Genomic DNA, 18031 nt, shown 5'->3' on the forward strand with positions numbered 1-18031 from the left:
AACACGCAGAAATTATATTTTAATAAACGTTTAGATCTAAAAACGCCCGATAGTAGGCATTTTCTAATAAGTTCACTTTGGCCACGGGTTTGTAGTAAAACGCAAGAACAACTAAAAAAGACTTTACCGATGTCATCCGGGTTTTCGCCGTTTGATTCTACCTCCACTTCCTGGTTACTCACCCCCACGCTACTACGGAAAGCCAGACAGACCAAAGATAAGTGAACTAACAGAATTCAAATTTTCTGTGCGTGTGTGTGCGCGTGTGTGTGTCACCCAGTCTCATGGAGGTCACTGAAACTCTGTCAGTCTGATACATCACCTCTGAGTGGACAAGTGCAGACAAGACACCATGGCTCTGCTACTGGAGCACCAGTTCAGACCACTGCCTGCTGACAGACAAGTGGAAACCAGACCTTTTCTTGAGGCTGCCACTTACCTTCCACCATTCTTTGGTAAGTATGATATCATGCAGGTTTAACTTTCGATATCAGGCAATGTTGTTGAGTCTGTGCCCAAATTAGAAAAATATCATTTATTCTGTTTACGGATTTTAGATACTGGAGTGGATGATGTTAATAGACAGTGTGATTATAAAAAGTCATTTTGGTTTTTAAATGCTTCAAACTGTTTGGAATTGATAAAATGATCTAATTGGTTGATTTGTTCAATAGTTGCAATTAAACTTTTTTTTTTTCAAACAAATTCTTTGGATCGGATTTCTCTTCATCAAGCTGTCACCATTTGTTTTATCATGCATAATTTAATTCCCTGCCCTGGATTTGAAGTTGTGAAAATGATTAGTATGGTGTTATGTTCCGCTTGCCCATTCATCTGTGCAGGGCATCTTTGTGCCACTTCATTCTGTATTAATATGTCAAAGGTTCTCTTTAGAAATTGTTATGTGAGACCTTTTAGAAGAACCAAATCGGATGTCAATATTGAACACTGTCCCTCATTCTTTTTAATGACCTAGAAATGTTTTGGCCATGACCCATTACGGGCCCACTCAGTCATGAAATGAGGATGTGACTGGCACTGTCTGGTACGAATTTCTCCTTTGTTTTGAGAGATTATACCGCAAATTTGGGTTCCTGATAAAGGTTTAAGGCATTTGGGCCAAATTTAGCTTTTTCATTCATTCCTTTGCCCTTTTTTTTTAACATGCAAAGCAGCACATTTGCAAAATTGCTCTGAAGCTTGTTGACTTATTGGAAAAATTAAGTCAAATTCTGCTGCAATTCCCAAACAAGATGTGCCTTCATGAAGAAATTCGGAAAGTATTGTTGACAGCTGCCTGTGAGTTGAGAAAGCACCACGTGGGTCTACAGATCTCATTGTTCACTTTCCTGACACCAAATCCTCCACCCGTCTAGGAGGCTAATTATCAAACAACTCATGATAATACTGTACTAATGGGTCCATGAAAAGAGACACTACAGTGGCTCCATTCTGAGGACTGTGCTTGCATGATACCATACAATACATTTTATTTGAATCTGTTGATTATTGATAACTAATTTTAACATTATATTTTTGAAACGGACAAGCTGAATTTTAAAAAACTTCATTCTGGTTGTTCAACGAAGTATGCAGAAATAACACATCATTTTATAGAATACTATCATTCATTTGTGATACTTTTAGAATTAATGCAAAGTGCAAGTTCAGTTCTCTAAAGTTTTGGATACTATGTGTCCCCCCAGACTGCCTTGGCCCGACTATCTTTGCACCCATCAAGTCTGACATATTAACAAATATTACAGTAAGTACAAGTGATTTAATGAATGTAATATATTCAACTCTAATGTATTTCTACCACAGTCATACTGCACTTTATGGCAGGAGTCATATTTTCTTACTCATACTACAATACACACACACACACACACACACACACACACACACACACACACACACACTTTGAAGCAGAAAGTCAGTGAGTCCATGCAGAAGATCATAGCGTGCAAAGATGTAAAGTTGGTGATCACAAATCACTACTGTGAAGTATGGGCACTTGGATTGTGATTATTTATGTACATATGTGACACCCTTGTGAGTGAATCACAAATACGACATCTAAAGCAGCAAAGTTAGTCGACCATAAAAATTTTGTCCCCCTTTGTACCTGTGTATTACTTTGTATCATACATAAACAATATCATCATTGTCGAGTGGAAATCTTCTCCGTTCATAATTATTCAGTTTCATCACAAATCGGTACTATTGGTCAATCCCCACATTGGTCTGTTATTTAATGAGCATTATCCACTCGACAGCAACGATATATTTGCCACATCATAACAAAATAAGATATTTGTGATCAAATGTTTAGAAAATCAAGGCAGTCTATGACACCAACCCAGGACGCTTTAGGACCCTTCAACAAATTTTGGAGGTCGAAAAGGAAATGTATGGATCTCAATGGCCCAAAGTTGGAGCCACACTAGCACTCATGTGGCTGAAAAGGTTTGCAAGTCCAAATCACACGTGTAACATATTTCTGTGTACTGTAGTGTGATCATAATTTCCTTCTATATCCCAAGGGGTCTACGCTTTATCCAAGTGTTCCTTCAAAGTCTGCTTGATGGTGAAAAGGATGAAAACAACCCGAACCTCATTCGAGTCAATGTGACCAAAGCATACGAACTGGCGTTGAAGCGATACCATAGCTGGTGGCTTCAGCAGCTTTTCAGGGTGAGTTCTGGCATGCTGTAAAAGAACAGTACACGATCACCCAGACATCACTTTTTGAAAGCTCTTGTGCGGGACCTTGAGCTGGAGCACAATCTCGCTGACTATCACGTGCCTATTGATAATTTAGAGGGCTCACTTAATATGCATGCTTTTGGAACATGGCCGAATAATCTGGAGTGAACCCGTGCAAGCACGAGAGAACATGACAAGTCCACACAGGAGGCCTGAGTTGTGTTTTATACATCTGCCATTTGTGTTTGCGTCTAGGCAGCTTTGTTCGCTGCCCCATACAGATCGGACTTCTTGAAGGCGCTCTCCAAAGGCCGGGAAGTGAAGGAAGAAGAATGTTTGGAGAAAGTAAAAAAATTCCTGATCAACTTCTCTGCCACAGTCGATGCAGTTTATGAGCTGTACAATAAAATGAATGCTGATGTTGACTACAGAGTTTGAGTGTGAAATAATCCTAAATCCTTCTCTGATGTGTTTTGTTAGCAATTTTAGTTATGACAAATGTACCACAGATGTCTGTTCACTTTTGTGTATTTGTACTTTTAATGTAGACAGTTGACATGATGGCAAGCTGTCCAAGCTATTGTTAGCCACAATACTTTGATTACCTGAATTTACAATGATCTGTTTTGTTTTGTTTATTGCTTAAAAAGTATGTCCCCTTGAGATGCATCATTTCATTTTCCTCCTTATCTATAATAAATTGTCAGGAATGAGTTGAGCCAGGGCGACCAAATGCAGCTTGAACCAGGATTTATTGCAGGGAAAAGGAGTTGGAAGGGAGGCAGGTGGGGAACGAACGACACAGACGGGAGGAAGACTCACGGCCAGCAAAACAGACAGACTGACCGACATGAAGTCCCCTTGGACAAGGTTAAAATTCTGACCGTGAGCCTTCAGACAGACCGAGGGAAAACCAGATGACACGAACAGGAACACTGGGCACGAACAGGAATGGACACAACAGTAGACACCGACCGGGAGAAACACACGGGCAGGGCTTAAATACACAGGGTAACAATAGGAAGCAGGTGACAGACATTATGGTAACGAAAGGGGTGTGGCCGAGCGAAGTGCAGGCCGAGCGTGCTGTGGCACGGGCGTGACAATAAATATGCTCAACATGGGTGTTAATTGTTTTAGTAACTCTCCAATTCCTCGAATTGCTGCTGTATTTAAGTTAAAATGTGGTTGTGCAAAACCATGTCATATGTTTGATAACAAGCATCCCACTATAAGTACAATAAACAAAACATGCAACATTTTATTTGTTTTTCCGTGTGCATTTCACTTTCGTGGTGATTATTTAGCATCGATTTCATCACAGTAATTGACAATCATTTAACTCAGTAGATAATATAGAAAAATAACGTAACATTTTATCAAAATATTTACATTTTTAAATTATCACTTTGACAACATTCCTAGGAATCATAATAGAAGAGCAAAACCCTATAAAAATATTTTTCAGTTTAGCTATCTTAGTTTTTTCTTTTTTTAAATACGAAGTTCATTTTACCCTTTCTAAGTTTGTATTTTTATTATTTGTAAAATGTGTATCCTCCTCTCATTCTCTGTTCACGATCAAGAGTCTCCCCCTTGCGGTAATATATGGTACTGCATGTTTTACTGCCTCGTCAGTTCCAACTTTGGAGCCAAGTTAGTAAATGACAACTCCACCCTAAATCCCAGCATGAACCGTGCGTGGTTGTGCTGCATTTTACCGGCGGGTTCGGCCATCTCTCTTGAAGCGCTTTATGTCACCTGAAAGTCAAAAGTTGAAGAGAGACTAAAATTCAACTGGTGAAGAAAAACTGGAAATGATGAAGAAGGACTGAGAAGGCAAAGAAATAAAACCAGCCTTGCAGATTAAGGTAAAGACTTCATGCTTTTTAATACTAGGGCCTCTTATTATATGTACATCATTTAAAAAAAACAACTTTAGTGTCGAGGAGCAGAAGAAATACATTTAGTTATTTTTATTCTGTTTGCTATTTTCTTTAAATTAAGAAACTGTGTTTAATATGAAAGAAAAACCATCAGTGGAGCATGTTATCCTGTTAATGCCAAAATTGTCACAAGAGAATATCCACAGTTCAGCACTGTACCTGCAATATGTGTGTGTGAGAGCAGTGTCATGGATTTGGGGGCCTGTGGAAAAAAAAAAAAGCATTGTACCCCATCACTTCAATACTCCAAATTAAAAATACTGCTTTTTAGGCCACCGTGAGTCACAGGGGCTTTTAGAATCTTTATTACTTTTGTGAGACTAGAAATTTCAGAGCATCTGATCCATCAAATCAGACAGCTGGTCTGTAAAGAAGTGCCCCCAGACACCTCCATTAATCTTCTCATAACTTTAAACTTTTGTGAAACTATATTAAGGTCATCATCTTTTTTTGAGTGTGTGTTCACTCTCCAATGTGAAATGAAGTGTAACGGAATGATAAGCCAGCGTGTGAGTCATAGCTGTCCCTCAGAGCCAGAACCCCCCCCCCCCAACACCCCTCTTGTGTTTGTCTTGTTCCCTTTCAGAGCTTAGATAAGATTGCATTGACATGAGCCAACGCAGGTTTTGAGAGGATGCTTTAAGGGTTGACATGTTGTATAAACTTTTGTAAGGACCATATCAGCGACATGTATGTTTATGTTCCCACAGTGACTTAGAAATGGAAGATTATTTACTATTTAGTGCAAACCTGTCATGCATTTGAACGTGCAGGTGGTGTGATTCTGTCTGATGGGCTCTCTGACCAATCACAGAGCAAACGCAACTGTCACCTTATTGCCTTTGGCATCTGTTTTCCAAATTTCCAAACGGCAGACACAAACCACTTTTTATTTCATGGTGGTCAGATGTTTTTTTTTTTTTTTTTTTAAAGCATGCATAAATGTTAGAGTGGGTTTGCAGTAACTCCGTTGGTTTTTTTAGGTTGAACCCATGCTTCAGCATCATTTCCACTCCCCTTGAAGAGGAATTTACCACACTGTTGTGATAAAAGGGATGAATGAGGTACGCAAGCCATGAATGCAATGCACTATAATAAAAAAAAAAAAAAAAGCATCCCAACCAAAGCTGAATGAATTTGTACAAAAAAATAATCATTCCTTACTTGAGATTAGTGTTTTAAAAATCAGCTGAATGTTTTAAATTTTTGGCACCATCCTTTTCTGTTTGTCTCAGCTATTGCTAAAGTCCTTTTAAGTTGTGAAGTGTGACTGTTGTAATTCCAGGGTCGCTCTGCAACGACCCTCCTGAGAAGGTGCCACCTCGCCTTGTCTAAGACCGACACCACCTCAGCCAGCACAGCCCTCTCGATCGATCCCGGCGATGGCGATCTCGCTCAGGCTGAGACCGAAGGGCAGTTCTTGTCAGAGTTCTCGGAATTGTTTGAGAGTGCAGATGGATCCCCATCTACTCAGGACGCCAGCCAGAATTCAGCCCAGGAACTGGTTCAGTCTGGACAGCCTGTGGATGGGAGACAAAACCTGCGAATGAAGTTCCAAGGTGCTTTCAAGAAGGGCATTTCCAACCCCATGGATCTCCTGGAATCCACCATATATGAATCAAATGTGGTTCCAGGCCCAAAGAAAGCACCCATGGACTCCCTTTTTGACTATGGCACCTACAGGAACACGAGCAACCAGAAACGACGCAGGAAGAAGCTGCCCAGAGGGTGAGCAGGCACACAACAGACCGAATACATCTTCTTTCATTGGGACACATTGCGTTGGAAAAATGTAATCTAAAAATATTCCAAGTGCTGTGGACAGAGGTGTGCCACATAAAGTGTGGTGAGCTCACACTTTATGTGGCACAGGTCTCACACACTGTGGGCCTCTTTCAGTAATCTAACAGAGCGCATGTTGTTGGTGCCTTCCGTTGCCGTTGAGGTAATATTTGGATAACTACCTCCACCCTGCACTTTCCTTGCTCATGCACAGAGCTCTACACTACATGGGCAAAAGCATTCGAACACACAGAAAATAGCCCTGAAGTGAAAATGGAAGAACCTGTGGAGTCGGTTCCTTTCTGTGGGAATCGTTGATTCTTCCAGAAGAAAAAATAGTGAAAGTTCAATCATGTTGGACTTGCGAGAAGACCCGATTTCCAGTTTGTGTTTTGCTTGACGGGGTTGTGGTCACAATTCTCAGATTCTTCTGTGCTCATGTTTGTGTATGTCAAATTGAAGCATCTTGCAGATGATACATGACAATTGTGCTTTGTGTACCTTCATAGTAAAACCGAGACATCCAACGTGGACGGTCCGAGTGAGGACCCGCCAAAGGTTATGAAAGTATTCAACCGCTCCGTCCTCTTTGAATGCGTTTCACGTGGGGATCCTGAAGCCTTGGAGGGCCTGTTGGAGTACTTGCAAAAAAACGACAAGAGGCTGACGGATGAGGAGTTCAAAGGTAGGACCGGGAGTGTCTGCATTCTCAGGATGTGTTTAAACAGAGCTAGCAAAGGCTGGGCATTTAGCTGTCCAAGCAGAACCCATTGTAATCTCCACCTTGTTGACTTTCTGTTTCCCGTTGATCCTCTGGGTTTTTGCTGTTCTTTGACCCAGATAGATTTGACCGGGAAAGGGCACTGATGTCATAGACTTTGTTTTAGCATGGGGAGTCGCAAGAAAAGCTTCCTGTGTATGCTCAGGACTTATAACACGGAGCAAGGAAAAATCACAGCAAACTGTGGCCTACTGGAGGACTCCGACTATTTAGAAGGAGGCTAAAAATAGAGACCTGACTAGATTACTTCTTTTCAATTTAACCTGTTGACTGTAAAAATAAGTGAGACAGTGTGTGGGGGGGGCACTGTAGACCAACAATGTGATAAACTAGTCATTTGAGGGGAGTTCTGCATCTCCAATCCACAAATGTGTTCATTTATTTGTTCCAATAACCTTCCTACATTCTTTGTTTTATTGTCATTTCCCCATTAGAGCCATCCACCGGCAAGACGTGTCTTCCTAAAGCTCTGTTGAACCTCTACAGCGGGCAGAACGACACCATCCCGCTGCTGTTGGACATAGCGGAGAAGACGGGAAGCCTGAGAGAGTTTGTCAACACACCTTTCAGGGATGTTTACTACAGAGGTACGTATGACTATGGCTCATTTCTTGATCTAAGTTGAGTTCTCCTTCCTTGTGTCGAAGCTACCAATGTTTAGCGCGAAGGGTGAGGTCCTATTGTGAGAAAAAGGAATGTACAGTGTCAGTATTTACAGTGCAAATGTGCTTGGTGACTGTTTACAGCTGTAGAAATGTTGCTCTTTTGAGTACCTGACTTTTTCCATCCTCTGCACAGACTAAAAGTCACCGGGAGGTTAATTAAACTTTGCGTCTGGTTCAGAAAAACTGTTAAGTTTATGTGACAACGCCGAAACACGTGTTTCCATAAAAACACTTTGCAGCTCTCATTCAGCTTTGTTTGACATCTGCCCTCAAGGTCTCCACCACTTGCATTTGCATGATTGAAAGAGTTTGCTCACACAGCTTGAAAGTCATTTTCGCAAACACTTCATTCTATTTGAATAATTCCTTATTCTAAATTTGTTTTGGTCAGGCCAGACGGCGCTCCACATTGCCATCGAGCGCCGGTGTAAGCAATATGTGGAATTACTTGTGGAGAAAGGAGCTGATGTTCACGCACAGGCCAGAGGACGTTTCTTCCAACCCAGGGACGAGGGGGGCTACTTCTACTTTGGTAATAACCTAAGTGCCTACTTTAAACTGTTCCTCTTTGTCTCTAACTGCACTCTATTAAACCTCAGATTCTTCTTTAAGTCATGAAAGACTGTAGACAAGGAGCAGTGTTGAGGAAAATGACGCAGAGGTAATGATGCGCCGTGTCTGCAGCTTTACCAGTCACCATTTTCCACTCTGAATGCATTTCAAGCAGCTGCCAAGATGGAGAAGTACCTTATTACATGTTCTTGGCAGAGAAAAAGTGACACTTATTTTACTACTCCCCCTTTTAAACTGGCCAATTCAGAAAGTGCTAGTGTCTTCGACTGAGTCTCCACCTTTCAGGGTTTCTTGAAGGCAGTCCTGCAATGCTCTACAAACACGTGTGTGTGTGTGTGTATAGCATGGCACGTGTTCAAGTTGCATCAGAAGAAAGGTGTCTGTGTTCTGTCGCGGAAAACAAACACCTGTTGAAAGGCACTATTTCAGTTAGAGTAAAACGCAACACTACCCTCTGTTGGTAGATACTTACAAGCAGAGGTGGCAAAAGTACTAATTCAATTCCTGAACTCAGTACAACTTCTGAAATGCTCCAAAAGGAAATTAACTTTATTTATTTATTGTCAATTATATATAAATACATGTTTTTGGGAAAGGGGTCGTGTTATGGCCAACCCTATAGCCTCAGTTAATCCTCCCCAGTATTTTGTTCATTTGATATTTCAAAAATAGATGTATAAAGTATTTTCTCAGAATTTGAGTATGATTTGATATATCTGTTATGTCACTATTTTTTATTTGACAATGAAACTAAATAAAATAAAAAGCACCTAATGAAGAAACTACAGTAGATGAAATATTTACAGCATTTCTTTCTCATTATTATTAAAACAAAACAGGATGGATTAAATATTCCCATGTAGCACTGAAATCAATGTAATTTGTGGCTTCCTTGATTTTGGTCCTGTCTACTCAATATAAAGGCATGTTCGCATTTGATTGTAAAGGCACATTTTACTCGTCAGCCATCACAGAGGAGATGATTTCTATTTGCACGTAGCACGGTTGTCATTCCCAAATCCCAGCGTGTCCGTGCACAGTGTGAGTAATTTGCTGCGGAGCTTTGCGGCGAGGTGAACAGAAACCTGGCAGGGCTGATGGCTAATGGGATTTCGACTCACGCTAACACTCAGCGTGCATCCGTGCAAATCCATGAAGAGGAGCGTTTCTATCTGAGGTGACAAAGTAATCTGTCACCCATAGCAACGGCTCATTTTCTGCAGCTGCTTTTTGCACTCTGGCCCCATTGCAACCTTCCCTCCAACAACTGCTAATTGCGCTGTTTTCATAGCAGGGATTAGAGTCCAATCTTTGATCCATGTTTAGTATGCTTCGCAAACACATCCCGAAAGAAGCCGGCAACAGTTCCTAATTAACTCTTGCATTCATTAGCTGCTTTATCAAGCAAATTGCTGTCCTCCCTGGGGAATTGACAATTTTCCCTTCTGGCTCCCACAGGTGAGCTTCCTCTCTCACTGGCCGCATGCACCAACCAGCCAAACATTGTGCACTACCTGACCGAGAATCCCCACAAGAAGGCCGACCTGCGGCGCCAAGATTCCCGTGGCAACACCGTCCTGCACGCCCTGGTGCACATTGCGGACAACACCAAGGACAACACTCGCTTCCTCACCAAGATGTATGACCTGCTTCTGATCAAGAGCGCCAAACTGTACCCAGACTGCAGCCTGGAGAGGGTGCTCAATAATGATGGCATGTCTCCTCTTATGATGGCGGCCAAACTGGGCAAGATTGGGGTAAGATGGATGGAAAATAGCACCCAAGAACAACAGTTTTACAAATTCAATTTAGGAGCTTCTCCCCCAACAATGGAATCCTCATTCCTTGCAATAAGCTGGTGACTATTTGTAAATTCCATAATTGCACTTTTTATACTTGCATAACTTTACAGTACTTGTTTTTATCATTAGTACAATCCAGTGAAAACAACAGAATCACTGCTCTATGTAGTTATAATTTGAGATAGTTTTTGGGATGTCAAGCTTGTTATCATTACAGGCCATATTTTATTTATGGTTGCACTCAGGAGGCCGGTTGTAATGATGGAACAGTAAAACTACAGAAATGTAGAATCGATAGAAGTGTTGAAATCACGGTTCAGTATGTAGCTCACATGTAGGTCACGGTTTATCTAACATATTTTACAGTAAGGGGATAAAATGCAAAACAAACTGTTAAATACTTGTGTGAACAGAAACACATTTAATGACATTTAAAGCAAAGCGACAACATACGGTATTTAATCGTTCTTTTTTGGAAAGTGGGACGTCAATAATTTGTCGTCTGTTTTCAGAACTGTAGAATGCAGACAGGTGCAACACTAAAAGTTTAAATAGTAAGAATTATTATGATGCTATGAAAACATTAACTTTGTTTTGTGCCATCAGATGTGCCAATGTGAGGATGCTTAAATGCCATTTAATGTTGCCTTGTTATTGCTCTTTTTTTTTTCTTTTTTGTTAAATGTTCTGCCAAAAGCATTTTACTAGCCGTGATGTCGATGAGTCAAAAACTGAGCTGCACGTGCGTGTGGCTTGAGTGTGAGGCAGTTGCACTTTTTTTCCTTTTTACCTACGATATAACAAATGGCACCCCCCATTATCACCCCATATTTTTTTTTTTTTATATTTGCCCACTCATTTGAATATCAAATGTTTTTGTTATCAAGTCTTTTTGTGAAAACTTGCAACATGCAATGACAACATGAACTCTTGCATGAAATCATATTAATTTTCTTTCATAGGTTTTTCAACACATCATCCGACGTGAGATCAAAGATGAGGACGTCCGGCATCTGTCACGCAAGTTTAAGGACTGGGCTTATGGACCGGTGTACTCGTCCCTTTATGATCTATCTTCGTTGGACACTTGTGGAGGGGAACCATCTGTGCTTGAGATCCTTGTCTACAACAGTCGTAGTGAGGTAAAAAAATAAAATATAAAAAAGACGCATTAATCTATGAATAAAAATAGTTTCTTCCTAGTCCAGCGTATTAAAAAGTCCGATGACAATGTCCTTTTGTCAGATCCGTCACGAGATGCTAGCAGTGGAGCCCATCAACGAACTGCTGAGGGCCAAGTGGCAGAAGTTTGCAGCTGTGACCTTTTACATCAACGTAGTTTCCTACCTCTTCACCATGATCATCTTCACTCTGGTGGCTTATTACCACCCGACACAGGGAACGGTGGGTGCTAGAAACTGTGAGAGCCAGTGAGTCAACATCAAATGCACTCACAAACTATACCAGACATGGACAACAAATAATGGAAGGGGGGGCACAATTTTTAATCCGCCTAAATCCTAATGTGATGTCTGACAAAAATGTCATTTTAAAAATTGGGACCACCTACAGTGTGCGGTTGCCAATCCCCGACCACTATACTGTCATAAAATCAGGTTATTTAATTCATCATGTACACTTTAAGGTTAGATCTCATATTTTGTAGATGTACCAAATATATTTGGTATGCTATACTCTGATTTTATCTCCTTGAATGCTTCTAAATATCCTTCTGATCATGCCGTTTATGTTGTAGCCCCCGTATCCTTATACAACATCCAGTGACTACTTGCGGATGGCAGGAGAGGTCATCACATTAGCATCGGGAATCTTCTTCCTCCTAACCAACGTGAGTTCAAGTCAAATATTTAATGGCTGGTTGCTCACTTGCGTCTTTAATGAGTGTTTGTTGTTGCATTTATGGAAATGTGTCTTCAACTCATTGCAGATTAAGGACCTCTTCTTGAAGAAGTGCCCTGGGGTGAAGTCGTTATTTATTGATGGATCCTTTCAACTGCTGTAGTAAGTCTCGCACTACCTCCCACACAGCAAGCACTCTTCCTCACATCTTGTGAAATTTTACCCGCGGCAAATTCTGCTTCCTCTTAATTGAATCGTCTAGTTTACCTCCTCCCTGCCATGTTTTCAAGTTTACATCTTTAATTAAAGCCGTGATTAAAACAAAGGGCACTGAATGTTGAACACCTTTGTACATTTCTTCGCCTAGCAAGTCATGTGTCAGAGTTTAGCACCGCAAGCGCTTTCCTTGACACTCTTTTATTTTTTTCTTCTGTCTCCTTTCAGTTTCATCTACTCGATACTGATCATAGTCACAGCTGCTCTCTACTTGTCTGGCATTGAGGCTTATGTGTCTGTGATGGTCTTTGCTCTCGTCCTGGGCTGGATGAACACACTTTACTTTACCAGAGGCCTCAAGCTCACTGGTACCTACAGCATCATGATACAGAAGGTGCATTGATATTCATGAACCATGCAGAGAAATTGAAGTACTTATCAAACCTCAAATACGACCGTAATACAATTATAACGTGTTTGTGCTTGATTCCCAGATTCTTTTCAAAGACCTGTTTAGGTTTCTACTGGTGTACGTTCTCTTCATGATTGGCTATGCATCAGGTGAGACCAACATGAACCTGAAAGCTATTTGAGTTTTAGCATATTTTCTACCATAATGAAGTCATTCTTTTTTTAATATCTTTCTTGTATTGATCTTAAATATCATACACTATTGAGTATCGTTCATTCAATATGAAAACAAATTGTAAATAAATAAACGTGTGTTCTAACCCTACACAGCTCTTGTATCGCTCCTCAGCGTGTGCCCTCCCCCGGGCACGGACTGTGATGGAGACTGCCCAACGTACCCCAAGTGCAGGGACCCTGACACCTTCAGTACTTTCTTACTGGACCTCTTTAAGCTGACCATCGGGATGGGAGAATTGGACATGATCCACAGTGCTCAATACCCTGCAGTTTTCCTCATTCTCTTAGTGACCTACATCATCCTCACATTTGTGCTGCTACTCAACATGTTGATTGCCTTGATGGGGGAGACGGTGGGCCAGGTGTCCAAGGAGAGCAAAAAAATCTGGAAGCTGCAGGTTACTAGATTCTTACAATAAAAGTGAAAGAGTTGCAGTCACACATATGTAACTTTTTCAATTATCCATGCATACTGTTAATTTTTTTCTCGTGTTCTGCACCATCTATGAGCTTCAAATAGACTCTTTTAAGGTAGCCCTTTTCTGGCTATGGAAAAATATTTTGTAACATACACGTGAGTTTAAATATATTGTTAGCAAATTTAATTTATGAAGATAATGATAAATGAATATATTGAACCTATTGTAACATGATGTTATCAGAACTATTGTGCTAATCAAAATAAGTGTTGTGAAGTGCTTTAACAATTTTAACTTCCAGGTATTTCAATGAAAAAAAAAATAATATTGTCTGTTTGCAGTGGGCAACAACCATCTTGGACATCGAACGCTCATTCCCAGTTTGTATTCGCAAGTCATTTCGAGTTGGCGAGATGGTTACCGTAGGCAAGAACTGGGATGGAACACCTGACCGACGATTGTGCTTTAGGTACTTGACATTTCATAGTCATTTTTCAAAAAAATGTTGAATGGAAACTGTAAACAGGGAGTAAGTAAAAAATAAAGCTTACAAAGACCACACGTATTTTAACAGAGTGGATGAGGTGAACTGGTGCCATTGGAATCAAAACCTGGCAATAATCAATGAGGACCCGGGCAAGAATGAGACCTGTCAGGCCAATGGCCTTCAACAAAGTGTTAGAGCCTTACGGAGGGGTGAGATTGTCGCTGCACTTCATGACTATGAATGAACAAAAGCATGAATGCATGAATATGTATATATGCGAATGTGTGTGTGTGTGTGTATATAAAAATATATAGTATATGTACTATGTATGTATATGAACATTCCACACCGGACTGCGATTCATTAGAGAAAAACAAATCCATTCTCTGTGTGTGCACCCTCCCTTCAGACCGCTGGTCCACCGTGGTCCCACGGGTGGTGGAGTTAAGTCGGGGGCCACGACCTCGCGATCTGGTGATAGAGATGGAGCCCCTCACGTCCAAGTATTGAAAGCCACAGTGGGCTAATGGTGATTCTAGTTCCAAGACAGCCGAGATGTGTGTGAAAGGAGATCACTCTGCTGGCACCCGTTAAAGTGCACGCCTTTTATTCATGGCACCCCATTGTAAATATTTATTGAAAGCCAGTGGGATTGGGAGTAGCCCTCATAAACTGGGCAATGGATGTGCAACATGTCAAATAACCGGCTCCTTATAGAGAAAACCCTGAAATCAAGAATGTTAACGAAGCAGTATAGCTGTAATATATGTCATAAAACATCATGAAAATATTCCGTGTAATTGCATTTTACTCAGGGACTTGACACAGTCACAGTACTGCATTCCTATAATTGAGTCCTACACAATTACTGTATCACATCTCTTACAGTGCTGACATTTTTTAAAATCTATAAATGGACAATCGCAGCAGTAAGAAACACGGCAATAAATATTTATCTATTTTACGATTGTTAGTGTTGCTACTGTTAAATATGATACTAGTTGTAGTGTGTTTTTATATGGAATTGATTATATATTTTAAAACTAGTTTCAAGCCTGGGTTGCCAGCTTGGGTAGGCAGCTTATTTTGGAGTTAAACAATGCACTGTGCTCATCCCCAATAGATTATTGTTGCAAAAAAGGGCCTGATGAGCAAGGTTACTGTTGTCAAGCAAGTAGTAGACAATAGCATTACGTGCTGTGCGTTGTCTTTGAATTTCCGGAGTTATTATGTTCCTTGCAGCTGCGAGATATTTGCATAATCAAGGCGGAGGCCTTGCCTCTATTTAGTCGAGTATTTTTTATGCATTTGGCTCCTTGCCCTGTACAACATCTTGTTTTTGTGCTTCCTATTTATCTATATGATGCATGTATGTACTGTATGGTCATATTGGAGTTATTTGAGCAGTCCAAGAGGTATCATTGGAGGTCATTTTCATTGATGCTTTACAAGTCACATTTCACTATGTTTACATTCCTGTCATAATTATTTTTTGTACAGTTGATAGTTGCAGAGAACAATAAACAGAGAAAAGTTGATCAAATGCAGATTTGTATCCAACAAGTTAGTTATTATAATTTCTCCCTGAAAGTAAAGATGGATGACTCGTCATTAGCATGTCTGCTTCACAGTTTTGAAGTTCAATTTTTGAATCTTGGTTCTGGAAATAGATGGCTGAATAATGATAATGACTCATTTAAATTTAATATTTAAAAAAACAAAAAACAAAATAAAGGGTAAGCTTCCCTTTTCTATTAGTTGGTTTTTTTGATTTGAGGATTTGTGCTGTTCTTGCTCATTGCCTGCTGGTGGCAGTAGAGGTCTGAAATGCTGCACTTAGCATACTTAGCCGTTGAAATGACAGTAACACCTAAATGTAATGTAAATATGATATTCAAGTACATACTCTCATTACCATGATGACAAATAACTTCTAAAACACTTGAATACATTTCTGCCAAACCACGGCTGACCTCACTGTGACACTCGGCCGGTAATTACGGCTTTTGCCTTCTTAATGAAAATACGCTGGGAACCATTTATGCAATGCTTCAGTGCTTTTCACCTTTATTTATTATTCCTCACCTTTCCTCCCCTTTTTTGTTCTCATTCTTCCTTTTTTAAACATGCTACAAAGATGATTCTCACTCAGATAAGTAAGGGCACAACCTGGGGCACTCAACCCCCTCGCACTCGCTCTCATCCTTCTCTAAGGCCAGCAGCGCTGAAGGACATGGAGGGAATCTCTTGCCACCTCAGAAGAGAAGAGGCTAATCCTCTTTGCCCCAACTTTAACTGGGCCACTAATCCTGCAGGTTTATCTAAGCAGCAAGCACCTAGTGCTGCTGACAAGTTGGCCTGCCCTCCTCTCTGCAGCCCCTTAAGTAGGCCAGGCCTCGGTCCTGCAAGTATCACTGTCAGCAACTCTGGAGATGCACGCTTGCAGAGAAAATGCGTGTGGTTAACAAAATATGTGTGCTCACCGCGACACAAATGTGTGTCAACCAATAGGTTAGAATCATGCTCGCTCTGCGGTAGACTCTCAAACTGCAAATGAGCGAAAGCTGATGTAAGCTCAGCAACTGGAAGCACAAAATGTTCAGCTATTGTCCAGCTAGTTAAGCTTTAAGGTGTTTAGGCTGATAAGTAGCACACAGATTCTTTGCTGGGATTTAGCCAACTCGTTTATGCACGGCACGATGTTGCTGACCGACTTGCTCGTGCAATGCAATTTCCACTGTCTGAGCAGCGCTAAACTCAAGGAGGAGGCAACCCTCAGGGCAGCCGTAGGTTTCATTTTCTCTTTGCTGAAATAATTGCGTGAAATACTTCCCATGATCCCCAGTGAAATATTACACCAAGGTGCGGAATTTCTAAATTGAATGAGCAATCACTGGGAGCACTGGGAGACGATGAGCCGCAGACATATTGCTTGCGTAGCCTGTGAGATGACCTTTCAGTTCATCAGAGATGAAACGAGGTCACTGAACCCAAAATGATTCAGGGTGCCTAAAATGACAGGCGAGGGCACGGTGGCGTCACGGCGTCAGTCTGCTGCCGGGCCTCCATGGGTATTTCTCATGATTTATTGCTAAATTGCCAGGGAGTCAATGTGGCGTGCAGGTGAATGAGTTTTGCTAATAAGAGATGCATTTCTGCTCCACGGAGCTCTTTTTCTGTTCGAGTGAGCGTGTATGAAATCAGTGTGCAGTCTCCCAGTAACGCACGCTCTGGCGGAGGAGGCGGCCTCATCAGTCTCCAGCTTATCTGATGTTTTTAGGTGGGTGGAGAGTTTGCGAGTGAGGCGACAAAACTAAGAGGGAAAAACATTAATATCGATAGTTCTTAAAGTTAGCTGGTTAGTTTCAACAGGAAGTGTTATTACAACAAATATTGTCACCATGAATACCAAACGAATATGCAAATGTTTGTTAACTAAGTGCATCTTAATTATTGTAGTTTGTGGGTCTTGTTTGTCCTAACCCTAACCCCTAACCCTCAAACCCTAACCGTAACCCCCTAAACCCTAACCCCAAATCCTAACCCCCAACCCTAACCCCTAAATCCTAACCCTAACCCCTAATCCTTAACCCCTAATCACTAGCCCCAAAACCCTAATCCCTAACCCCTTAACCCTAACCTTGATTTTGATTGACAGCATTACAAATTACGAATTTGCCACTGTTAATTATTGTGGATGTAGTTCGGGGGAGTGTAGAAATGTGCTGCATGATGAAGGGAGCTGTTTTGAATATCTCACCCTACTGAGAATATTTTTTAAGGATAATAATAATAATTAAAAATAAATAATAGTAATAGTAATACTAATAAGGCAAAGATATTCTGATCAGAAATCTAAATTATCCTCATTACCAATTTACTTTTAATGGCAAATATTTTTATTAATATCTCTATGATAACATCTTACACCACTATCTAAATAATCACTGGGTTAGATGTACCTGAACCTGTACCTTTAAGAAAGAAAAAAAAAAAAAAACTTGCATTAGGAGAAATCAGGTTTGTTCCTGTTTTATACAGATGGATTTTGTTATGCTTTGTTAGAGATGAGATTTTAAGAATTGCAATAATCTTCCTTCGAAGAGACTTTAGCTTGACCACTTAGGCCAGATGCATGCAAAG

At 40.7% G+C, this 18031-nt stretch overlaps 2 protein-coding genes across 2 annotated transcripts; both read left to right on the forward strand.

Moving 5' to 3' along the window:
* Nucleotides 1-314: 314 nt before the first annotated feature.
* gltpa (glycolipid transfer protein a) lies at nt 315-3404 on the forward strand. Its single transcript, XM_049762213.1, has 5 exons — nt 315-455; nt 1707-1765; nt 2336-2469; nt 2547-2697; nt 2965-3404. The coding sequence occupies exons 1-5, from the start codon at nt 353-355 to the stop codon at nt 3145-3147; spliced, it is 630 nt and encodes a 209-aa protein (XP_049618170.1). The 5' UTR covers nt 315-352; the 3' UTR covers nt 3148-3404.
* Nucleotides 3405-4399: 995 nt separating this feature from the next.
* On the forward strand, nt 4400-15020 carry trpv4 (transient receptor potential cation channel, subfamily V, member 4). The gene is made up of 17 exons (XM_049762201.1): nt 4400-4580; nt 5639-5719; nt 5941-6383; nt 6947-7122; nt 7653-7805; nt 8275-8415; nt 9915-10213; nt 11221-11400; nt 11504-11662; nt 12015-12107; nt 12207-12280; nt 12563-12728; nt 12829-12895; nt 13076-13380; nt 13743-13870; nt 13976-14097; nt 14298-15020. Exons 2-17 carry the CDS (start codon nt 5711-5713, stop codon nt 14396-14398), a joined length of 2616 nt encoding a protein of 871 aa, XP_049618158.1. The 5' UTR covers nt 4400-4580; nt 5639-5710; the 3' UTR covers nt 14399-15020.
* The last annotated feature ends 3011 nt before the right edge of the window (nt 15021-18031 follow it).

Source organism: Syngnathus scovelli, chromosome 3, assembly GCF_024217435.2.
Source record: "Syngnathus scovelli strain Florida chromosome 3, RoL_Ssco_1.2, whole genome shotgun sequence".
Lineage (NCBI taxonomy): Eukaryota > Metazoa > Chordata > Actinopteri > Syngnathiformes > Syngnathidae > Syngnathus > Syngnathus scovelli.